At 52.3% G+C, this 16,504-nt stretch overlaps 1 protein-coding gene across 1 annotated transcript in view; it reads left to right on the top strand.

Moving 5' to 3' along the window:
• ZNF740 (zinc finger protein 740) overlaps nucleotides 1-16,504 on the top strand; it is a 126,563-nt gene that overhangs the window by 10,954 nt on the left and 99,105 nt on the right. The window contains exon 3 of the mRNA XM_075337227.1: nucleotides 11,679-11,846. Within this exon, the coding sequence (XP_075193342.1) occupies nucleotides 11,679-11,846 (168 nt within the window). The remainder of the gene's footprint in view (nucleotides 1-11,678; nucleotides 11,847-16,504) is intronic.

The raw sequence follows: 16,504 nt of genomic DNA, 5'->3' as shown, positions 1-16,504 counted from the left end.
GGTCCGGGCGGCGCTGCTGTGACTTGTGGTGCGCCGGGGACACGCCGACCGCGCTTTTACGGCGGCGGCGTTTATAAATCCAGTCCCCGGCTTTTGCGGCCTAGCTCCGCTTCGTTCCCGCCCCCACCCTGTCAATCAGGGTAGGGGAGAGACGCTGTTTCGCAGCAGCGACGAGGGCTGGAGCCTGATTTACATGCTCCAGCCCTCTCACTAGGCACAGAGGGAAGCAGGCTTCCCGCTCTTAGTCAGGAACGCCCAGGGCCCGCCCCCCCTCCTCTCCCAGGACGCCGGCAGCCATTACAGGCAGTCTGGCTAGAGGAAGGACGCAAGGCTCTGGGAGACCTGGACTAGGGGGCTTTTGGCGACCACACACCTGCTCTTAAGCGGGCGGTAAGCGGCATTTCAGCTGGCCCCTCTAGTGCCTCAGTGTGTATTGGTGTACTGTGTCACCAGATATATATATTTAGTTATTTCTTGCACTGTAAGGTCGCTTCCTGGCTGGATACCCCAGATCGCTCTGAGGAGGCAGCAACATGTCATCCACAAAACGCAAGGCTGCCAAGGCTAGGGCTGTGTACACTGCGTGTGCTGCATGTGGGGCTGCTCTACCAGCAGGTTCCAAAGACCCCCATTGTGTGCAATGCTCAGATCCGGTGCTGCTTCGCCAGCCGGAGTCCGGAGGGGTAGTGACCCAGGCTGAGACGCTTGTAAGTCCTGCCCCGGTGTCAGGGACAGACTTTGCAGTTTTTGCTGATGGAATGTCTGTGACTATGGCAAAGATCCTTGAAACTTTGCAATCCATGACTGGGGCTCAGTCTATGGACACGGCGAGGTCTCTGTCCTCTAATCCCCCTCAGTTGGAATTAGCCCAGACTGCAAGGGGGTCCCCGGCTTCCCAGGCTGAGTATTATGACTCAGATGATAGCCCCAGCCACCCTAAGCGAGCTCGCTGGGAAAGACCCTCAACGTCATCACACTGCTCAGGGTCTCAGCGCAATCAGTCGCCCTGTGATGCGTCTGAAGAGAGTGATCAGGAGTCTTATCCTGGAACCCCTCTCAATCTGGATACCCCGGATGGGGACGCCATGGTAAACGATCTTATCTCAGCCATTAATAGACTGTTAGATATTTCTCCCCCAGCTCCTTCTGCAGAGGAGGCAGCTGCAGAGCAGGAGAAGTTTCGTTTCCTCTATCCCAAGCGTAAATTGAGTGCTTTCTTGGATCACTCTGACTTCAGAGAATCAATCCAGAAACACGACGCTCATCCAGAAAGGCGTTTCTCTAAACGTTCTAAGGATACACGTTTTCCTTTCCCCCCTGATGTGGTCAAGCGCTGGACCCAGTGTCCAAAGGTAGACCCCCCCGATTTCCAAACTTGCAGCTAGATCCATAGTTGCAGTGGAGGATGGCGCTTCACTTAAGGATGCCAATGACAGACAGATGGACCTTTGGTTAAAATCTGTCTATGAAGCTATCGGCGCGTCGTTTGCTCCAGCATTCGCAGCCGTATGGGCACTCCAAGCTATTTCAGCTGGTTTAGCAAAAGTGGATGCTATCATACATCCAGCGGCGCCGCAAGTGGCGTCCCTTACCTCGCAGATGTCTGCGTCTTACGCTATCAATGCGGTCCTAGAATCTACCAGCCGCACCTCAATGGCGTCCGCCAATTCGGTAGTTTTGCGCAGAGCCTTGTGGTTAAAGGACTGGAAAGCAGATGCTGGTTCCAAAAAATGTTTAACCAGCTTGCCTTTATCTAGAGATAGACTGTTTGGCGAGCCATTGGCTGACATCATTAAACAGTCCAAGGGTAAAGACTCTTCCTTACCCCAGCCCAGATCAAGCAAACCTCAGCAGAAAAAATGGCAGCAGAGGTTTCAGTCCTTTCGAGGTTCGGGCAAGACACAATTCTCCTCGTCCAAAGGGACTCAGAGGACGCAAAGAGTCTCAGATTCCTGGCGGGCTCACGCACGCCCCAAGAAAGCAAATGGAGGAACCGCTTCCAAAGCGGCTACCTCATGACTTCCAGCCCCCCCCCTCCTCATCTCCGGTTGGGGGCAGGCTCTCCCGCTTTTCCGACATTTGGACGTCACAGGTCAAAGACCGGTGGGTGACAGGCATTTTGTCTCGCGGGTACAGAATCGAGTTCAGTTCTCGTCCTCCAGCTCGGTTCTTCAGAACCTCCCCACATCCAGACCGAGCAGATGCCCTGCTGCAGGCGGTGGACTCCCTAAGAGCGGAAGGAGTAGTGGTTCCTGTACCGCCGCAGGAACAAGGGCGAGGGTTTTACTCCAATCTCTTTGTGGTTCCAAAAAAGGACGGCTCGTTCCGTCCTGTTCTGGATCTAAAGCTGCTCAACAAACATGTGCACGCCAGACGGTTCCGGATGGAAACCCTCCGCTCTGTCGTTGCCTCAATGTCTCAAGGAGACTTCCTTGCCTCAATAGACATCAAAGATGCTTATCTCCACGTGCCAATTGCTACAGAACATCAACGTTTTCTACGTTTTGTGATAGGAAACGACCATCTTCAGTTCGTAGCTCTGCCATTCGGTCTGGCGACAGCCCCCCGGGTCTTCACCAAGGTCATGGCGGCGGTGGTAGCAGTCTTGCACTCTCAGGGACACTCGGTGATCCCTTACCTAGACGATCTACTTGTCAAGGCACCCTCTCAAGAGGCATGCCAACTCAGTCTACATGCTACGCTGGAGACTCTACAGACGTTCGGATGGATCATCAACTTTCCAAAGTCGAATCTGTCACCGTCACAGTCGCTAACGTATCTTGGCATGGAGTTTCATACTCGAGCAGCGAGAGTGAAGCTTCCGCTGAACAAGCAGCGGTCCCTACAGACAGGGGTGCAATCCCTCCTTCAAGGCCAGTCGCACCCCTTACGGCGCCTCATGCACTTCCTCGGGAAGATGGTGGCAGCCATGGAAGCAATTCCCTTTGCGCAGTTTCATCTGCGCCCACTTCAATGGGACATTCTCCGCCAATGGGACGGGAAGTCAACGTCCCTGGACAGGAAAGTCTCTCTTTCCCAGACGGCCAAGGACTCTCTACAATGGTGGCTCCTTCCCACCTCATTGTCTCAGGGAAGATCCTTCCTGCCTCCATCCTGGGCAGTGGTCACGACAGATGCGAGTCTGTCAGGGTGGGGAGCAGTGTTTCTCCACCACAGGGCCCAGGGGACGTGGACTCCGCAGGAGTCCACCCTTCAGATCAATGTTCTGGAAATCAGGGCAGTGTATCTTGCCCTACTGGCCTTCCAGCAGTGGCTGGAAGGAAAGCAGATCCGAATCCAGTCGGACAACTCCACAGCGGTGGCATACATCAACCACCAAGGAGGGACGCGCAGTCGGCAAGCATTCCAAGAAGTCCGGCGCATTCTAATGTGGGTGGAGGACACAGCCTCCACCATATCCGCGGTTCACATCCCAGGCGTAGAAAATTGGGAAGCAGACTTCCTCAGTCGCCAGGGCATGGACGCAGGGGAGTGGTCCCTTCACCCGGACGTGTTTCAGGAAATCTGTCGCCGATGGGGAGTGCCGGACGTCGACCTAATGGCGTCCCGGCACAACAACAACAGATCCGATTGCAGCCGCGTCATACTCGTCGCCCCAGACTGGCCAAGGAGATCGTGGTATCCGGATCTGTGGCATCTCACGGTCGGTCGACCGTGGTCACTGCCAGACCGACCAGACTTACTGTCCCAAGGGCCGTTTTTCCATCAGAATTCTGCGGCCCTGAACCTGACTGTGTGGCCATTGAGTCCTGGATCCTAGCGTCCGCAGGATTATCTCAAGGAGTCGTAGCCACAATGAGACAAGCTAGGAAGTCGACGTCTGCTAAGATCTACCACAGAACGTGGAAGATTTTCTTATCCTGGTGCTCTGCACAGAGAGTATCCCCTTGGCCATTTGCATTGCCCACTTTTCTTTCCTTCCTGCAATCGGGGTTGGAAAAGGGCTTGTCGCTCAGCTCCCTTAAAGGGAAAGTCTCGGCACTATCCGTGTTTTTTCAGAAGCGTCTAGCACGTCTTCCTAAGGTGCGCACGTTTCTGCAGGGGGTCTGTCATATTGTGCCCCCGTACAGGCGGCCGTTAGATCCGTGGGATCTGAACAGGGTACTAGTTGCTCTCCAGAAGCCGCCTTTCGAGCCTTTGAAGGAAGTTTCCTTTTCTCGCCTGTCACAGAAAGTGGCGTTTCTTGTTGCGATCACATCGCTTCGGGGAGTGTCGGAGCTGGCAGCTCTGTCATCCAAGGCTCCCTTCCTGGTGTTCCACCAGGACAAGGTAGTGCTGCGCCCCATTCCGGAGTTTCTCCCTAAGGTCGTATCCTCGTTTCATCTTAATCAGGATATATCCTTGCCTTCCTTTTGTCCTCATCCGGTTCACCGGTATGAAAAGGACTTACGTTTGCTAGATCTGGTGAGAGCACTCAGAATCTACATTTCCCGCACGGCGCCCATGCGCCGTTCCGATGCACTTTTTGTCCTTGTCGCTGGTACGCGCAAGGGGTTGCAGGCTTCTAAAGCCACCCTGGCTCGATGGATCAAAGAACCAATTCTAGAGGCCTACCGTTCTGCGGGGCTTCCGGTTCCTTCAGGGCTAAAAGCCCACTCAACCAGAGCCGTGGGTGCGTCCTGGGCATTACGACACCAGGCTTCGGCTCAACAAGTGTGCCAGGCAGCTACCTGGTCGAGTCTGCACACTTTCACCAAGCATTATCAGGTGCATACCTATGCTTCGGCGGATGCCAGCTTAGGTAGAAGAGTCCTGCAGGCGGCAGTGACACCCCCGTAGGGTAGGGCTGTTTTGCAGCTCTAACATGAGGTATCTCTTTACCCACCCAGGGACAGCTTTTGGACGTCCCAATCGTCTGGGTCTCCCAATAGAGCGCTGAAGAAGAAGGGAATTTTGTTACTTACCGTAAATTCCTTTTCTTCTAGCTCTTATTGGGAGACCCAGCACCCGCCCTGTTGTCCTTCGGGATTTTTTTGTTGTTTGCGGGTACACATGTTGTTCATGTTGAACGGTTTTTCAGTTCTCCGACGTTATTCGGAGTTAATTTGTTTAAACCAGTTATTGGCTTCCTCCTTCTTGCTTTGGCACTAAAACTGGAGAACCCGTGATACCACGGGGGGTATAGCCAGAAGGGGAGGGGCCTTGCACTTTTTAGTGTAGTGCTTTGTGTGGCCTCCGGAGGGCAGTAGCTATACCCCAATCGTCTGGGTCTCCCAATAAGAGCTAGAAGAAAAGGAATTTACGGTAAGTAACAAAATTCCCTTCTTTTTCTCTCAACTCCCCCCTGCTCCAAGGCCGCCGCCTTCTCGCAGGCCGTGGCATCCTTGCAGGCAAACGGAGTGATTGTACCAGTTCCCGCTCAGGAACGGTTCAGAGGTTTTTACTCAAACCTCTTCCTAGTTCCCAAAAAGGACGGTACCTTCCGGCCCATCCTGGATCTCAAGCTTCTCAACAAGCATGTTCGGGTGCGGCATTTTCGCATGGAGTCTCTACGATCAGTCATTGCCTCTATGACCCAAGGGGATTTCCTGGCGTCCATCGACATCAGAGATGCCTATCTACATGTGCCAATCGCAGTTTCACACCAGCGTTGGTTACGTTTTGCAATAGGAGAGGATCATTTCCAATTCTTGGCTCTCCCCTTCGGGTTAGCCACGGCCCCTCGGGTATTCACCAAGGTCATGGCGGCAGTGATTGCGGTCCTGCACCTCCAGGGGTTGGCAGTGCTTCCTTATCTGGACGACCTTCTGGTCAAGGGTCCATCCAGCGCAGACTGTCAGCGGAGTGTCTCGCTCACTCTCGCCACTCTAGCCCAATTCGGGTGGCTTGTCAATCTTCCCAAATCCACTCTGACTCCGACCCAGAGTCTATGTACCTAGGGATGTAGTTCGAGACTTTGCCGGCACTTGTGAAGTTGCCCTTAATCAAACAGCAGTCTCTCCAGCTAGCGGTGCGCTCTCTCCTGAGGCCCCGCCGTTATACCCTCAGGCGCCTGATGCAGGTGCTGGGTCAAATGGTGGCGTCCATGGAGGCTGTTCCCTTTGCCCAGTTCCATCTGCGCCCTCTGCAGCTGGACATTCTCCGCTGTTGGGACAAGCGGCCTTCCTCCTTACACAGGTTAGTGGCTCTGTCGCCACGGACCAGGAGCTCTCTTCAGTGGTGGCTTCGGCCCCTCTCCCTGTCCCAAGGGCGCTCCTTCCTGACCCCGTCCTGGGTGATTCTCACCACGGATGCCAGCCTATCCGGCTGGGGAGCGGTATATCTCCACCACAGAGCACAGGGCACTTGGACTCCGTCCGAGTCAGCCCTTTCAATCAATGTGCTGGAAACCAGAGCTGTGCTTCTAGCTCTCCTAGCTTTTCACCACCTGTTGGCGGGCAGGCACATTCGAGTCCAGTCAGACAACGCGACAGCGGTTGCCTACATCAATCACCAAGGCGGGACACGCAGCCGCCTGGCAATGATGGAGGTACAACGCATCCTTCAATGGGCGGAGGACTCAAAGTCTACCATATCCGCAGTCCACATCCCAGGCGTGGAAAACTGGGAGGCAGACTCTCAGCCGTCAATCCGTGGACGGTGGCGAGTGGTCCCTGCACCCGGCAGTGTTTCAGTCAATCTGCCGCAAATGGGGCACTCCGGACGTGGATCTAATGGCATCCCGTCACAACAATAAGGTTCCAGTTTACGTGGCTCACTCCCACGATCCTCAGGCCTTCGCCGCGGACGCTCTGGTTCAAGACTGGTCCCAGTTTCGTCTGTCCTACGTGTTTCCCCCTCTAGCTCTCTTGCCCAGAGTCCTGCGCAAGATCAGAATGGAGGGCCGTCGAGTCATCCTCATTGCACCGGACTGGCCCAGGCGAGCTTGGTATCCGGACCTGCTCCAACTGTCCGTAGAGATGCCGTGGCATCTTCCGGATCGTCCAGACCTACTCTCGCAAGGTCCGTTTTTCCGCCCGAATTCTGCGGCACTCAAATTGACGGCGTGGCTCTTGAGTCCTGGATTTCGACGGCTTCTGGTATTCCTCCTGAAGTCATCTCTACTATGACTCGGGCCCGTAAGTCTTCCTCCGCCAAGATCTATCACAGGACTTGGAAAATTTTCCTGTCCTGGTGTCGCTCTTCCGGCCATCCTCCTTGGCCATTCTCCTTGCCGACCCTTCTGTCTTTTTTACGGTCCGGTCTGCAGCTAGGACTGTCCCTCAACTCTCTCAAGGGTCAAGTCTCAGCTCTGTCAGTGCTGTTCCAGCGGCGTCTCGCCCGGCTGGCTCAGGTCCGCACCTTCATGCAAGGCGCGTCTAACATCATTCCGCCTTATCGGCGGCCCTTGGATCCCTGGGACCTTAACTTGGTCCTCACGGTATTGCAGAAACCCCCTTTTGAGCCCCTTAGGGAGGTTTCTTTGTATCGTCTTTCTCAAAAAGTGGCCTTTCTAGTTGCCATAACTTCTCTCAGGAGAGTCTCTGATTTGGCTGCGCTCTCCTCGGAGTCACCTTTTTTGGTTTTTCACCAGGTGGTTCTCCGTCCGACTCCGAACTTTCTTCCTAAGGTGGTCTCTCCCTTCCACCTTAACCAGGACATTTCCTTGCCTTCCTTCTGTCCGGCCCCTGTTCATCGCTTTGAAAAAGCGCTGCATACTCTAGATCTGGTGCGTGCTCTCCGGATTTATGTGTGTCGCACTGCTGCGCTTAGGCGGTGCACCTCTCTTTTTGTGCTAACCACAGGGCGGCGCAAGGGTCTCCCTGCTTCTAAGCCGACCTTGGCCCGTTGGATTAGATCGACCATTTCGGACGCCTACCAGAGTACTCAGGTGCCTCCCCCGCCGGGGATCAAAGCACACTCGACCAGAGCTGTCGGTGCCTCTTGGGCTTTTAGGCACCAGGCTACGGCTCAACAAGTCTGTCAGGCTGCCACTTGGGCTAGCCTGCATACCTTTTCGAAGCACTACCAAGTGCATGCTCATGCTTCGGCAGATGCGAGCTTGGGCAGACGCATCCTTCAGGCGGCTGTCGCCCACTTGTGAAGTTAGGTTCCGCCTACTTCTTAGTTTTTTCTGTTTATTCCCACCCATGGACGGCTTTGGAACGTCCCATGGTCTGGGTCTCCCAAAGGAACGATAAAGAAAAAGAGAATTTTGTTTACTTACCGTAAATTCTTTTTCTTATAGTTCCGTATTGGCAGACCCAGCTCCCTCCCGGTTTCCTGTTAGCAATTTTCTTGTTCCGTGTGTTATCACCGGCTGTTGTCGTGGACAGAGTCTCCGGTTGTTCCGGTTCTTGCTCGGTTCTACTTGTGGGTGGCTATTCTCCTTCAGCCTTTGCACTAAACTGGCTGGGACTGGCTCACCAGGGGGTGTATAAGCTCAGAGGGAGGAGCTACACTTTTTTAAGTGTAGTACTTTGTGTGTCCTCCGGAGGCAGAAGCTAAACACCCATGGTTTGGGTCTCCCAATACGGAACTATAAGAAAAAGAATTTACGGTAAGTAAACAAAATTCTTTTTTTCAACCTGTCATCATATGGGAGGCCTCCATTCCTTGTAGTAGTCTAGTTGCCTGCCTTTGAACTGCCTCTAACTTCTGAATGTCCTTTTTAAAATGTGGAGCCCAAAACTGAATCCCATATTCCAGATGTGGCCTTACAAGTGATTTATAGAGGGGTAACAATACGTTGGGATCACGGGATCTAATCTCTCTTTTTATACACCCTAGAATCTTGTTTGCTTTAGCAGCTGCTGCCTGACATTGAGTGCTGCTGCTCAGCTTATTTGTAATGAGAATACCCAAGTCCTTCTCCTGTTCTGTAGTCCGAGTTTACTTCCATTTAATGTATACACAGTTATAGGATTACTACGTCCTAGGTGCATTACCTTACATTTATCAACATTAAATCTCATTTGCCAAGTATCTGCCCATTCTGACATTTATCCAGATCGTTTTGTAATATTGTGCCATCAAGGTCCGTTTTTAACATCCTACATAGTTTGGTGTCATCAGCAAAGACTGACACTTTACGATCAATCCCATCCACAAGGTCATTAATAAAGAGATTAAAAAGAATCGCTCCTAGCACAGATCCCTGCGGTCCCCACTGCTGACTATAGCCCATTTAGAGAATGTACCATTTATGACTACTCTTTGTTTCCTATCTTTTAGCCAATTCCTTACCCAGTTGCATATAGTTTCCCCTAGTTCTTGCTTCTGGAGCTTTAGTATAAGGCTATTATGGGGTACAGTATCAAATGCCTTTGCAAATTCCAAATAAATCCCATCAGCTGCATTACCAATATCCATATTTGCACTTACCCCCTCATAGAACCCCAACAGGTTGATTAGACACGACTTATCTTTCATGAATCCATGCTATCTGTCAGTTATTATATTATTTTCTGCAATATGTTTTTTCATGTGATCCCTTACAATGCCCTCAAAAACTTTGCATACTACTGATGTTAGGCTTACTGGACGGTAGTTGCCTGGATCTACCCTCTTACCTTTCTTAAATACCGGTACCACATCAGCAATCCTCCAATCCTGAGGCACCAACCCTGTTACAAGCGAGTGTATGTTTGTATATAGTTTATTTTCTTTGTCGCTCCATTGGGAGACCCAGACAATTGGTCGGTTGGAAGAAAAGAGGGCCCCCACGGGGTCCCCGGCATGCTCCCTTCTCACCCCACTATGTCGGCGGTGTTGTTAAGGTTGAGGTACCCATTGCGGGTACAAAGGCTGGAGCCACATGCCGTCTCCTTCACCATCCCTTAGCGGCTCTGGGAGAAGTGGGATCCTGAACGGTCATCCAGTTGCTGGGACCATGCTCCCTCCGCAGCCCCTGTGGGAATCTGCCGGACCGGAGTCTATTCAACCTCAGGGACCGGGCCCTGCAACTCTAAGGTACTCTGTGTCCCCATTGGGGAATGTGCAGGAGCGCACCTTCTTCCCGGACGCTGCGGCAGCTGCTGAATTGAGAAGACCGGTGGACTTCCGCGCCGACCGTGCCTGCTTGTCGGGCGCGGTCTCAAATTTAGTCCCCGGCTTCATCGCGGCCTAGTCGCAAAAATCCCGCCCCCGGGCCTGCCTGTCAGGGGTAAGGGCGGGACTGCCGACCTGACGTCGGATGTGAGGGCCGGAGCATCCTGCATGTTTCCTCCCCCCTCACTGATCACTGTGGGGACCCCAGATTCCCGCACTTTCCTGGCGCCGCCCATGGCTCCACTCCCCCCCCCTGAGATCTCCGGCAGCCATTTTTTGGGCATTCTGCCAGTGGAGGATTCTCAGGAACAGCTCTGCAGCTCCAGGGGACCTAAAGCTGGGAATCTGGAGGTACACACTCCGCTTGTTAGCGGTCGGTAAGCCACACCGGTCACCCGGTGCTGGTCCCCCCTAGGGTGCCGGAATAGATACGTATTTATATATATATATTTCTGTTCGGTCGGGCTGTATACCCTGTTTTTGCCCATATACCCTCAGTGATCATTCTCCTAGGAGACAACAGCATGTCGTCCATAAGGAGCAAAGCTGTTAAGGCACAGGGTTTTTTTGCGGCCTGTACCTCTTGTGGGGCTATGTTACCTGCGGGTTCCACCTACCCTCACTGTGAGCAATGCTCGACCCCTGTTTCACTTGCTCAGCCAGAGCCTTGGTCACTAGTGGACCCCTCGGCTCATGTAGACCCCCCTGCTCCCCCTGTCCAGGCGCCAAGGACAGAGTTCTCCTCTTTTGCTGAGAAACTCTGAGTCACTTTCACAATCCATGGCTCAGTCTATGGACAAATGGTCTGCCAAGCTGCTAGAAGCTTTGCAGTCCAGACCGGTCCTTACACAGGCCCCGGCCCCTGTTGGATTGTCACCTCCAGGCCCCTCTCGGTCCGAGCCGCAGCGCGCTCCCAGGTTGGGCCCTAGGTCCCACGCGGAGGACTCCTGCCAGGACCACAGTCCTAGACAGGCTAAGCGGGCTCGCTGGGAATCTTCCCCGACTTCTTCACTCTGCTCGGGTTCCCAGCTTGAGGACTCTCTGGAGGACGAGGCGGACGTCGCAGCTCAGGGTTCTGCTCCGGCCCTCACACCTGACGTCAGGTCGGCAGTCCCGCCCTTACCCCTGACAGGCAGGCCCGGGGGCGGGATTTTTGCGACTAGGCCGCGATGAAGCCGGGGACTAAATTTGAGACCGCGCCCGACAAGCAGGCACGGTCGGCGCGGAAGTCCACCGGTCTTCTCAATTCAGCAGCTGCCGCAGCGTCCGGGAAGAAGGTGCGCTCCTGCACATTCCCCAATGGGGACACAGAGTACCTTAGAGTTGCAGGGCCCGGTCCCTGAGGTTGAATAGACTCCGGTCCGGCAGATTCCCACAGGGGCTGCGGAGGGAGCACGGTCCCAGCAACTGGATGACCGTTCAGGATCCCACTTCTCCCAGAGCCGCTAAGGGATGGTGAAGGAGACGGCATGTGGCTCCAGCCTTTGTACCCGCAATGGGTACCTCAACCTTAACAAAAGCCGACATAGTGGGGTGAGAAGGGAGCATGCCGGGGACCCCCGTGGGGGCCCTCTTTTCTTCCAACCGACCAATTGTCTGGGTCTCCCAATAGGAGCTAGAAGAAAAGGAATTTACGGTAAGTAAACAAAATTCCCTTCTTTGTTTACTTCACACTTTTCTGTTTCCAGCGGCGTCTGCTTGCCTGTGAGGGGATATCCGGATTGAGTCTTCTTCATTCAGCAGCAGGCAAGAAGTTGGGATTGCTCAGTGCCAGCCTGTCCCGTACAGTCGGAAGTGACGAGGGAGATGATGATGTGGAAGAGATAACAGAAATATCAGACACTGAGGATACACCGGTATGATTTTTTTTCTATTTGGATCACTTAGGGTAAGTTCACACTTCCGTTGTTTTGGTTCCGTCGCAATCCTTCGCCTTGAGGAATTACAGTATCTTGCAAAATATTTTGCAGGAATCCATTTTTTCCCCATAGACTTCTATTAGCAACGGATTGCGACAGACAGCCCTGCGTTGCATCCGCCGTGTGATGGATCAGTCGTTTACTGACAGGCAGGAGCAACGTTGAATGTAACGTTTTTTGGAGCGGCAAAAAAACGGACTCCACAGGTGTCAGTCTCCATCCGTCATTTGTTATAATGGATGTCTGTGGTGCTGGATTCCGCCGTACTCAGTCACACGATGGAATCCAGTGCTTGATTCTGTCATGCTCTGCTGAGCATGCCCAGCGTGTTTGGCACACCCATTGGGCTGTCCCAAACTCAAACAGATTACGACAGATCCATTAAAAAATGGACGCACAACGGATCAGTTCCATTGCGTCAGTTGACATCTAAAAAATGGACTGGATGACGGAAGCAAAACAACGGAAGTGTGAACTTACAGTAGCTAACCTTATGTTGGGAATTTAGCAGTATATTCATGGTATATAGTAATGTATGTGTTTTATGTTAATTGGTTGTGTTTGCAGAGAGCTTCCTTTTCTTCTGGCCACCTTCCGTTATTTTACCATATATACTGATATCTAGATACATGGATGCACATTTATAAAAAATTGTTGAAGGTGAAAATTAGAGTAGTTGAGTTTTTACCTGTCCACGAGATAGGTCAGATCTTTTAGGTGGGGCTCAACCATTGTTGATTTTACCAATTACCAGTACAAGGCACTTGTATCTCTCTTAGGCCCCCTTCACACGTCCGTGATTAAAAACGCACGGTCCGTGGTGTGGGTGCGTATGTGTGTGCATGTCCGTGTGTGTGTTCAGCGTGTGATGTCAGTGTGGAATCTGTGATAGGACACGGACAGCAGTAACTTCTATACTCACCGGTCCCCGTCACTGCTATATCTGGCGCTGCTGCTGCTTGTGGGTCCTCGATGCAGTGAATATGCATGAGTGGGCCTGGAAGCAAGTGACAGCAGCGCTGTGGACAGGTGAGAATAGAAAATCATTTTATTTCAAAGACGTGTTTTCTTCTGTACATGTCACACAGAGTGCATCAGTGTGCGGTTTGTGTGACACCCGTGCTGCCGGAGAAAAATGGACATGTCGCCATGTGGAGCACGTGTGTGTGTGTGTGTGTGTGTGTGTGTGTGTGTGTGTGTGTGTGTGTGTGTGTGTGTGTGTGTTTTTCACATGAACACATGTCTGCGAGAAAACAGGGATGTGTGTGCAGACCTATTGATTTTAATGGGCCTGCGTATGTCCGTGTCTCTGGTACGTATGAAAATGGACGTCATACTTACCAGAATCACGGATGTGTGAAGGGGGGCCTTAGGGGTACTTTGCACACTACGATATCACAGGTGCGATGTCGGTGGGGTCAAATCGAAAGTGACGCACTTCTGGCATCGCTGTCGACATCTGAGTGTGTAATTCCTTTATGATACGATTAACGAGCGCAAAAGCGTCGTAATCGTATCATCGGTGTAGTGTCCGTCATTTCTATAACGTAGCTGCAGCGACGGTACGATGTTGTTCCTCGTTCCCCTGCGGCAGCACACATCGCTGTGTGAGAAGCTGCAAGAGCGAGGAACATCTACCTGCGTCACCGCGTCTCACGCCGGCTATGCGGAAGGACGGAGGTGGGCGGATGTTTACGTCCCGCTTATCTCCGCCCCTCCGCTTCTATTGGCCGCCTGTCGTGTGACGTCGCTGTGACGCCGCACGACCCACCCCCTTAGGAAGGAGGCGGTTCGCCGGCCAGAGCGACGGCGCAGGGCAGGTGAGTCCATGTGAAGCTGGCATAGCGATAATGTTCGCTACGGCAGCAATCACAAGATATCGCAGCTGCGACGGGGGCTGGGACTATCGCGCTCGGCATTGCAAGCATCGGCTTGCCATGTCGTAGTGTGCGAAGTACCCCTTAGAGTAGAGCGGCATCATCAAACATCGCTCTTCATACTCTTTCTAGAAAAGCTAAATACAGATTTCTGGCAGTCCTACAGATGAGTGGTCCTCAGCCTGCCTTTCCACAGAGCCACATTTTGCTCTGAGAGATGTTCGGCCAGTTGAATTCTGATTGAAGAAATCCCAGAACCATGTAACCTGTAGGAAACAACTGGAAGCTGCTCCAAATAACAAAATAAGTTGCACTGTGCCGCTGTAGCAGCCGTACAGCAAAGTCTTTGGCTGTGAAATACTTCATGCAGCCTAAGTCACTTAAGCAAATTTCTAAGATTAGAATAAAAATGTTCTTCCTTTTTTTTTCTAGACACAATGCCACCTTACTCCATGGGCTGCGTTCAGTATTGTAGTTCTTCCCCTATTTTTGTGAAAAGAGGTAAAACTGCAGAATTAATCAGATATTGCTGCACATACACACGGGATCAAAATTGTTGGTACCCCTCGTCTAATGAAAGAAAAACCCACAATGGTCACAGAAATAACTTTAATCTGACAAAAGTAATAATTAATAAAAAATCTATGAAAATGAACAAATGAAAGTCAGACATTGCTTTTCCACCATGCTTCCACAGAATTAAAAACAAAAAAACAAAAAAAAAACCTCATGAAATGGGCCTGGACAGAAATGATGGTACCCCTGAAAATAATGTGACAAAAGGGACATGTTACATCAAGGTGTGTCCACTAATTAGCATCACAGGTGTCTACAATCGTGTAATCAGTCAGTGGGCATGTATATAGGGCTACAGATACTCACTGTGCTGTATGGTGACATGGTGTGGACCACACTCAATATGGAAAGCAAAGGAAAGAGTTGTCTCAGGAGATTAGAAAGAGAAAATTATAGACAAGCATGTTAAAGGTAAAGGTTAGAAGACCATCTTCAAGCAGATTGATGTTCCTGTGACTACAGTTGCACATATTATTGAGAATTTTAAGATCTACGGGACTGTAGCCAACCTCCCTGGATGTGGCTGCAGGAAGAAAATTGATGGCAAATCAAAAAGATGAATGGTAACAAAAGAGCCCAGGAAAACTTCTAAAGAAAATAAAGTGAACTTCAAGCTCAAGGAATATCAGTGTCAGATCACACCATCAGTCGTTGTTTGTGCCAAAGTGAACTTCATGGGAGATGATCAAGGAGGATACCATTGTTGGAAAAAAACCAAAATCATAAAGCCAGACAGGAATTTGACAAACTACGTGTTGACAAGGCACAAAGCTTCTGGGAGAATGTCCTATGGACAGATGAGATGAAAATGGAACTTTTCTTTGTCGCTCCATTGGGAGACCCAGAAAATCGGGTGTATAGCTTCTGCCTCCGGAGGCCACACAAAGTATTACACTTAAAAGTGTAAACCCCTCCCCTCTGCCTATACACCCCCCCCCCGTGCATCACGGGCTCCTCAGTTTTTATGCTTTGTGCGAAGGAGGCACACATGCACGCAAGCTCCACAATTTAGTCAGCAGCAGCTGCTGACTATATCGGATGGAAGAAAAGAGGGCCCATAACAGGGCCCCCGGCATGCTCCCTTCTCACCCCACTCTGGTCGGCGGTGCTGTTAAGGTTGAGGTACCCATTGCGGGTACATAGGCAGGAGCCACATGCTGTTTTCCTTCCCCATCCCTTAGGGGCTCTGGGTGAAGTGGGATCCTAACCGGTCACCAGGCACTGGGACCGTGCTCCCTCCGCAGCCCCTGGGGGAATCTGCTGGACAGGAGACCGGGTATCGTCAGGGACAAGGCCCTGCTCCTCTGAGGTACTCTGTGTCCCCTTGGGGACGGCGCATAGAGCGCCTGTGTTATGGACGCTGCAGCAGCTGCTGGGTGTGTTGGTGCGCCGGGACTACCGCGCTGACCGCGCTTGTTTGCCGGCCGCGCTTATAACTTTACTCCCCGGCTTTTGCGGCCTAGTACCGCATATTCCCGCCCCCGGGCCTGCCAGTCAGGGGTAAGGGCGGGACGCTGCACTGGACGTCAGCGCTGAGGGCTGGAGCATACTTCGTATCCTCCTCCCCCCTCACTGAGCACCGTGGGGCACCAGATTCCCGCACTTTCTGAGGCACGCCCACGGCTCCCTCCTCCTCTCAGAACGCTGGCAGCCATTCCTATCAGCACTTCTGACGCTGGAGAACTTCAGAGCCGAGCTCCACAGCTCTGGGAGGCCCAGGCAGGGAATCTGGTGGTCACACAACCGCTGCAGGCGGTCGGTAAGCCGCACCTGTCACTAGGTGCTGGCCCCCCTGGGTGCCGAAGTGTATATTTATATGATTATATTGTATACATTTATTCTGTACGGCCGCACTATTGCTTTTGGCTATATACCCTCTCTGATTGCTCTAAGAGGAGACAACAGCATGTCGTCCGCAAAAAGCAAGGGTGCCAAGGCACAGGCTTACTTTGCAACCTGTACCTCATGTGCGGCTATGCTACCTGCAGGTTCCACCTACCCTCATTGTGTGCAATGTTCGGCCCCTGTGACACTCACTCAGCCGGAGCCTCTGCCACTGGTGGGACCCCCGGCCCAGGTTGAACCACCTGCTGCCACTGTCCAGGTGACAGGGACAGAGTTTGCAGTATTCGCTGACAAACT

Source organism: Anomaloglossus baeobatrachus, chromosome 2 (genome assembly GCF_048569485.1).
Source record: "Anomaloglossus baeobatrachus isolate aAnoBae1 chromosome 2, aAnoBae1.hap1, whole genome shotgun sequence".
In the NCBI taxonomy this organism is placed as follows: domain Eukaryota; kingdom Metazoa; phylum Chordata; class Amphibia; order Anura; family Aromobatidae; genus Anomaloglossus; species Anomaloglossus baeobatrachus.
Note: the sequence above shows the minus strand (reverse complement) of the source record. Positions and strands in the feature narration are given on the sequence as shown.